This window comes from Triticum dicoccoides, chromosome 1A (assembly GCF_002162155.2).
Source record: "Triticum dicoccoides isolate Atlit2015 ecotype Zavitan chromosome 1A, WEW_v2.0, whole genome shotgun sequence".
Classification (NCBI taxonomy): domain Eukaryota; kingdom Viridiplantae; phylum Streptophyta; class Magnoliopsida; order Poales; family Poaceae; genus Triticum; species Triticum dicoccoides.
Window position 1 is genome coordinate 277,543,728 of NC_041380.1, and position 8,621 is coordinate 277,552,348.

Here is an 8,621-nt window from a genome sequence, read left to right on the forward strand (position 1 = left end):
CCTGGTGTGCTTAGCATGCCATATAGGCGAACAAATGATATGACAACAATTAAGGAGGGAGAGAGCACTTTTGATGACCATGTGAAGCAAAAAATATTACTATTCTTCACATTTAAAAAGAAAATAAACATTAGGCTAAACTCAATAAAAAAAAATCCTATGATGTAAATCAAAGGACATCTCTTTTTCTATTTCTAGCAATAAAATTTGAGATATATGACATCTCATTCCTACAAGTTTTCTATTCCTGTGATATTCCTATCGTATGAACCAAAAAAGGCCTTGTCCTATGAACAAAAATAGACCTAGTTGCTAAATAATTAAATGAAGAAGACTTAGCTACAACAAGCTAAGCACCTATGCATTGATGACTTTAGTTGCTAAATAATTAAATGAAGAAGATTTAGCTACAACAATCTACTTCCTCCGTCACAGTTTATAAGTCCTACGTGTATACCTAGGTTGCCAATTTTATCACCCTAATATAAACTATATAACACAAAAATTATATCTTTTGAAAATAAAACATCTAAAGTTTATATTGGTATATTTTTTATAATATATGACTTGTATTAGGTTGGTCAAATTGACAACCTAAGAGTACGCGCACGTCCTATAAACTGAGAGAGAGGAAGTAGTAAGCACCTATGCGTTGATGACTTTATTAACACTCTATCTAAACACCCGTGCATTAAAATGGGCCTAATTACGCACATCACATAGCCTAAAATTCTAATCCCGGGAGCGGCCGATTCTAGAAGTGTGTGACCCTCTCAAGTGTAATTTTCTCACTACATTGGACCCGCTACCGAGCGAAGGAGATCGATGAAGCCATCAAAGCAGTGACCACATAGCTACTAGTGCTCATCTAATACTAACACATGCTACCCCCATCTAGATTTATTATCCCTCATCGTATTTTGGGTCAAATATAATCACATATTTGGCTAGCAAAATGCTAATGCATGTCATAAAAATTATATTATTGGATTAGTATTGAATGTCGATTTCAATGATATTATTATTACTATACATAACTTATATTTTATTATTATTATTAAAGTCATGATTAAAATATGACTCGAAATACGAGGGGACAAGTAAACAAGGAGGTAGTAATATTTTTTTAAGGGTCTGTTTGGTTCCAATAAGTCACCTGACTTATAAGTCAGGTGACTTAAAATCAATGACTTATAAGTCAGGTCTGTTTGGTTATCATCTGACTTATAAGTCACCTGAGCACATCTTCTCACCTTGTTTTTTAATGTAAAGGTGATAGAACCTACGTAAAAGGGGGTGATTTATAAGTTTTAAGTTGGGGTGGAGCAACTTATGACTTATAAGTTGGGGTGACTTATAAGTTGGGTCCGTTTGGCAAAATAAGTCACTTTTTACACTTTTCGACTTCTAAGTTGGTGACTTGTTTGGAACCAAACAAGGCCTAAGGCTAGCCATAGTGATGATAACTTAAGTAGCAACTTAACACATCCCAAGATAATTTTGCTTATGTGGCAAGTATTTAACGAGGAAAGATGTGCTTGTGGTAACATAATATGTTACTGTAACATAGCGCTTCCCGAGGCAAAATGAGTCTGAACTAATAAATGAAGCAATCTATGACACTACTACTATATTACTTTGCATTATGAAAATAGTAACTTAGACTAGTGTCATATGCATGACACTAGTATAAGTTACTCCCTGCTATGACCGGCCTAAAAAAGATGGCCTTCAGTCTTTGCATCAGACGATGCATACATCCATTTTATTAATTATTCACTGCGATACGATGTAGAGGGTGTCTAGAAGGGAAGCCTTGAGTCCAAAGCATTCTGTCAGTCTTGATTTACTGTGACCTAGCTGGATTTGTCAATGCGATTTAGACTAGTCACAATGAAAGTAACTTAACTAGTAACATCACGCATTTCAATACAAGATTGCTTATATGGCAGCTAATTAATGAAGAGAGAGGAGTTTGTGGTAACTTAGGTAGTTACTGTAACACCACACATTTCAAGGCATAATGAGTCTATAGCCTAATAAATAAACTCTTTCATGATATCACTCATGTGTTACTACCCACTATGAAGGTAATAACATAAACCAGTAACATCGACAAGTTACTACTCTATGTTACTTCTCACTGTGAGCAGTATTGTGTCTTGTCCTGCGGCGCCAAGCAATGCCATCACTGCTGTAACTACCATGACAGTGGATGGGCATGCGATTTCGTAACCGTGTAGAAAAGTGACGTGATCACAGGACCAGTCATGCAAACGTCGCTCTAGCTCGTACTGTAGTATAATCACGTGTACGATCCAACCCACTTGATCCGTAGACAATGTAGAACCACCCACCCATCAATCATCCAATCCAAGCAAGCATGATTAAGCAAGCACCTTGGTGTAGAAGACGTTGAAGCAGAGGGTCTTGACCATGGCGAAGGCGATCTTGACGGGGATGAGCCACCGCGCCCTGGTCCAGCGCCTGAGCGCCTCCTCTCGCCGCCCCACCGGCATGTCAGCGAAGCGGCGCACGTACGGGAACTCGCCGGAGACGCACAGCCGGCCGCACAGCGCCAGCGTGCCGAGCCGCGTGCACAGGAGCCAGAGCGTGACGTGCACCAGCAACCCCGCCTCCCACACGCACCGGGTGAAGGCCAGCTCCGCGACCTGGCATGGAAACCAATCGCCCAATTTGTGAGTATTATTATGTATAATCGTGCCTGGATGAATTGAAGGCAACAAAACACCATACTGGAGTTATATTAAAAAAAACACTAATACTGTATACGTACCTGAGTGAACAGTCTCATTTGTCCGTGAAATATTTACTCCTACCAAACTACGTACTGTACACGCGTACGAACTACTCCCTCCGTTCCTAAATATTTGTCTTTCTAGACATTTTAAATGACTACTACATACGGATGTATGTAGACATATTTTAGAGTGTAGATTCACTCATTTTGCTCCGTATGTAGTCACTTGTTCAAATGCCTAGAAAGACAAGTACTCCCTCCGTAAACTAATATAAGAGCATTTAGATTACTATTTTAGTTATCTAAACACTCTTATATTAGTTTACAGAGGAAGTATTTAGGAACGGAGGGAGTAGAATGTAGTCCAATTACACATGTACCAGCGTCAGCGTGGGATAGGGCAGCATCACGTACGCCTAATTAATCTCCGCGCATAGGAGACGGGCGGGGCCCGGTTAGATGAGAGTCGCGTAGCCGATAATGGTAATCTAGATTATTCTCCTGACGAGCGGTCATATCGGTAAGTTTTGGCGGACGGAGTATCAAATCAAATACAGTACTACGGAGTACACTATGGATGAACAAGGCAGTAACCGAGTACGTAGCGTATGTAAGGTACGAACACAGTTGTAGTATATGGATGAGCTCGATGGATCACCTCGTCGGGAATGGTGGAGTCGGCGCCGGATGCGAGGTAGAAGCGCTCGAGGTCCTTGTCGCGTGGCGTGTCCCTGCGCCCGTCGAGGGCCTCCTCCGGCGGCAGCGATGGGATGAGCGCGCCGCACATGGCCCGGAGCGCCTCCATCTGCGCCGGGTAGAGCCCGTGCGTGTATTTGTCTCGCCTCAGCACCCGCAGCAGCGGGTGTCCAGTCGCCGCCTTCTCCTTCCCCTCCAGCGCCGCCATTAGATACCCCCGCGAGAGCAGAGCAGTTAGCGCCGGACTAGAATTCCGTGTGGCTTTGCGCGCGCATTCGTCTGCATATAGATAGATAGATAGATCGAGAGTTGATAGGTGTCAATCTCGTTATTTAATACCGGTCATCAACTAAGACGCAGAAGGGCAACTTCCGGTCCGTTATCCATCTAGCTAATCAACGAGTTTTTCCAAAAAGAAGACAGAACCTTGCTATCATCGGATAAAAGTATTCCAAGGCTAAATGACCAAAAGGGAGACCCGTACAAAAAAAGATGTGACTAGGTCTCAGTCAACTGAGATTTAATCAAGTCTAAATCAAATGATATAATATGCTAGAGAGAAAAAGAAAAATTGAAAATAAAGTTTTGCATGGATCTCAGTGTAAGATCCCATGGATATAGCACCGATTAAGACTTAGCAACACTGTAAAGAAAAAGAGATACCTATCCATTGACTATAGTATACTACTAGCACATATTTTCTTTGATAAATGACGCTTTTATTAACTCAAAATGCAGTATCAGGCAGATACAAAGTATGATGAGTAACATTCGACCTCTGTATAACGAAGATGCACACAGCCAAACACTAAGAGTCTGACAAAAAAAATGAAAATAAACGAGAAACTGACGTATCGACAATAGTAGAGTCATATAAGCCCAACACTCTGCCTATGGCGAAGAACGTGGTGGGCCGATCCGGAGATTATATTGTCACCCATGTTAGGTAAAAACCTCCTTGGCCACCCGCTCCAACCCACATATGAAGCGAGTGCGTACAACAGAAAATAACCTACAAAGCAGAAGAGTTTATGCTATTAAATACCAAATTATTTCTACATAGCCAAAGCGACCACAATAAGGCATACACTCCCACCCTTAATAACGTTTTGACCCTATTTGAAATACCATCCAACCAATAACCAAAATTATTGGCAATACTTGTGGGCGGATATAAATTGGATGCTACTTGGATGATTGACCATATAGAATGCGCAAGTTTGCACTAGAAAAATAGGTGTTTGATTGTCTCATTGTGAGTACAAAAGCTACACTTACTTCCTTGCCAATTGCGACATGCAAGGTTGTTTTTGGTTAGCACGACTCTCCTCCAAAGATACCACATGAAGATTTTAACTTTTAGTGAAATTTTCGACTTCCAATTTTTTATTATTATCCACTGGGACCTCTGAATGCGTGAGGGCATGGTATATAGAGTCGACCGTGAAGGACCCGGATGTAGTGAGGTTCCAGCGGAACACATCCCGTCCTTGTGTCAGGTTAATCGAAACCAATCTGGAAAATAGATTTTGCCATGACATAAGACGGGGCCGATCAAATCCCGCCTGAAAGAAATATTCGGCGGGGATGAGCTGAGACATGTGCGAGAGTATCATTCTTACTACGGACAATGATGTACAAAGCAGGATATTGTTCTCAGAGGCTAGCATTGTCTAGCCAGTTGTCCTCCCAGAAACGAATCTCCGACCCATCATTTATCTCAAATGATCCAAAACGGAAAAGATGCTTCTTTACTGCCATTAGACCATCCCAAAAGTGTGAGTCACCAGGTTTCCAATAGGTCTGAGATACAACCTTTTGGTCTGATACTTATTGGGCAAGAGAGTTTGCCAAACGCCATCCTCAGTAAGTAGTTTGAACAACCATTTACTAAGTAATGCATCATTCTTGACCTGAAGGTCATGAATGCCAAGGCCACCTTGGTCTTTTGGCCTATAAACTGATAATCCCCAAGTGTAAGGAATCATCGTAGCAATTTTCAAAGGTGGAAGTGATAAGTATGGAGTGTCAAACCCGCAAGGAGTTAAAGGTAAGATCAATATTCTCTCAAGTCCTATTTGCCACTGATACGAATCTACGTACACCGAACGTTTGCTTCCATCTAGAAACGAGAAATAAAACTACGTTGTGGGTATGAAGAGGGTAACTTTGCATGATATCGGAGAACTAAAATATAAAAATAGGTTATGTTAACATAAAGTGAGAATATATTATAATATATTACAAATAACGAGTGTGGAATAATGATGGGTCAGTGTGCCGAATTGTCCTAGGCAATTGTTAACAAGATCGGTAATCATTATTGCAATTTCATATGAGGGAGATGCATAAGCTAACATACCTTCTCTACATGGATGATATGCACTTATGATTGGAACTCTAGCAAGCATCCGCAACTACTAAAGATCATTACGGTAAAACCCAACCATAGCATTAAAATATCAAGTCCCCTTTATCCCATACGCAACAACCCCCTTACTCGGGTTTAAGCTTCTGTCACTGTAGCAACCCACTCTAAGCGAATCATGAACGCATTGCAACACCCTACAGCGGGAATCCTTCACGTGTGGATGACACGAAAGGCACCATAGGACAACACCAAAATAAAACATACAACTCAAACCAATCTAGCTCATCAATCAACCCAAAGGACAAAAGAAATCTAATCAAAACATCATAGGATGGCAACACATCATTGGATCATAATATGTGGCATAAAGCACCATGTTTAAGTAGGGGATTACAGCGGGGTGCGGGAGAGTGGACCTTTTAAAAGAGATGAGGAAGGTGATAAAGATGGTGATGCTGGTGAAGACGATCACCACGACGATGGTTCCCCCGGTGGCACTTCGGCGCCATCGAGAGAGAGAGAGAGAGAGAGGGGGGGAGAGGGTCTCCTCCTTGTTCTTCCTCCTCAATGGCCTCCCCCCTAGATGGGGAGAGGTTCTCCCTCTGGTCCTTGGCCTCCATGGTGATGATGGCCCCCTCCGGGTTCCTCCTCCGTGGCCTCCGGTGATGATGGCCTGGCCTAGATTGATTTTTCGTGGCTACAGAGGCTTGCGGCGACGGAACTTCCGATCTAGGTTTCTTTCTGGGGTTTCTGGTATTTATAGGAATTTTTGGCGTCGGTCTCACGTGGGGTCCATGAGGCAGCAGCAAGTCGGGACTCTTTTGGCCCAACTCCGATGCCTTGGGGGTCTCTTTTGGTCCATAAAAATTCACTGTAAATTTTCAGCCCATTCCGAAAACTTTTATTTCTGTACAAAAAACGACAACACGGTAGTTCTGCTGAAAACTACGTCAGTCCGGGTTAGTTCTAATGAAATCATACAAAAATCATATAAAATTGTTGTGAACATGTCATGAATACTTTATAAATTATAGATACATTGGAGACGTATCACAAACCACACTCCATTTGATCAACCTGTACCTTTTATTTTCACGATCTCCTTGCCTAAAGAATCTGGATCTAAAATAATCCAGCCTTTGCAAGACACCTTTTGGGATTTGAAAAAATAAAAGCATATAGAGAACCATATTACTACTAGCACATATGCCCTTGCGTTGCAACTCGAGAGAAGTTTTGTGTATCCATATAAACGTTCATCAATGCAGCACACCAGAATCCGAAGGGTGCCACCCGACGACGACATAAAGACGCACGCCAAGGTCAAAATGAATATCAGCAAAAACTACACAATTAATGAGTTTGCTTTTCTCTTTTTTTGGATTATCAGGTACTCGTCGTAGTACGGAAATTATTAAATGATTACCTCAAGAGCGCCTTCATTTTCTTGATTGTCTGTGTTTTTGGCGCCAATGGTTTTATTATGCACTTGTATGAACCGGGATCAGTAGAGCCTAGAGAGAATTTATTTTGTATTTACTTTACTGGACGTGCAAGCTTATGTGTTTTCACCGTGTGTGTCCTAATCTGTGTATATATGTTAGTCTAACGTTGCCTAATCCTTATCCAGCTATGTATGATGTTTGTTTCCTTTTTAGTTTTGTCATTATGAATTTGTGGGGACATAAAGAAATTAAAAACTGCCACATTTGCTTGTTAAGGGCCTAATCACCCCCCTCTAGACCGCTCTTCTCGTTCCTGTCAATTGGTATCAGAGATTTGGTCTCCATTACTTTGGTTTAATCACCATTGGAGGAAGATGGATGAGTCTACGTTCGGGAGTATTAGACGTAGAGTGCCTATTCTTGATGGGAGTTTTATGGTTCATGAAAAAATGAGATGATTGAGATTTTCAATGAATATAATTTGAACAAGTATATTCTTAGCCCTTATGTGCCTCATATTGATCCTCTACATCCTACCCCCGATGAGTATCTTGACATGGTCCGCAATCTTAGGACTATTGATCTTATCATTAAAGGATTACCTAGAAACTTGCTTCTGTGCTTGCCTAACTTTGAATGCACATATACAATATGGAATTATCTTGAGGAACGGTTTCCAAATTATTCCTTGAAAAATCTAGATGAGATTCTTCAAAAATCCATTGCTTTTCAAAAAATGGAACCTAGTGATCCCAAGTTTGATGAATGTCTATTTGAGCTCCGTGATCTTATGCGTGCTAAAGGAAATGTTGGAGTCATTAGTAGCATCATCTCGGAGACAATTAGAATTCATAAACTTGAACATTGTCATGGTCATAAATCTAATGAATCACTTGCTCTAGGTGATGATCACATACATGATGATGACATTGAGCATGTCTATTAGGATGAAGATGAAGAAAGTGATATTGACTTTGGGGAGACTATGAGAAATCTTAGTCTCATGGCAAACTTTCGTGATTACATGGCCGAAGGAAAAGAGTGGATTCTCGATAGCGGATGTACTAATCATACGACCGAAGATAAATACATGTTCCGTGAGCTTGCTAAAAAAGACGTCGCATGCAAGTATGTAACTTTTGGAGATAACTCCAAGGGTAAGGTACTTGACCTTGGGAAGGTGGCCATATCCAACGATATCTCTATTCTAAATGTTATGCTCATTGAATCTCTTGGTTAAAATCTTCTTTTCGTATCTAGACCAGCCAACTTTGGTTTCAATGTTGTATTTATCGAAGTAGATTGCCAAGTGTTTCATAGAGATAATCATAATATGGGCTTTACCGGC

At 41.1% G+C, this 8,621-nt stretch overlaps 1 protein-coding gene across 1 annotated transcript in view; it reads right to left on the reverse strand.

The window, feature by feature from the left end:
• LOC119268864 (long-chain-alcohol oxidase FAO1-like) overlaps window positions 1-3,803 on the reverse strand; it is a 9,296-nt gene extending 5,493 nt beyond the window's left edge. The window contains exons 1-2 of the mRNA XM_037550577.1: window positions 3,420-3,803; window positions 2,400-2,672 (exon numbers count right to left, since the gene is read on the reverse strand). Of these exons, the coding sequence (XP_037406474.1) occupies window positions 2,400-2,672; window positions 3,420-3,665 (519 nt within the window). The 5' untranslated portion in view covers window positions 3,666-3,803. The remainder of the gene's footprint in view (window positions 1-2,399; window positions 2,673-3,419) is intronic.
• Window positions 3,804-8,621: the final 4,818 nt, after the last annotated feature.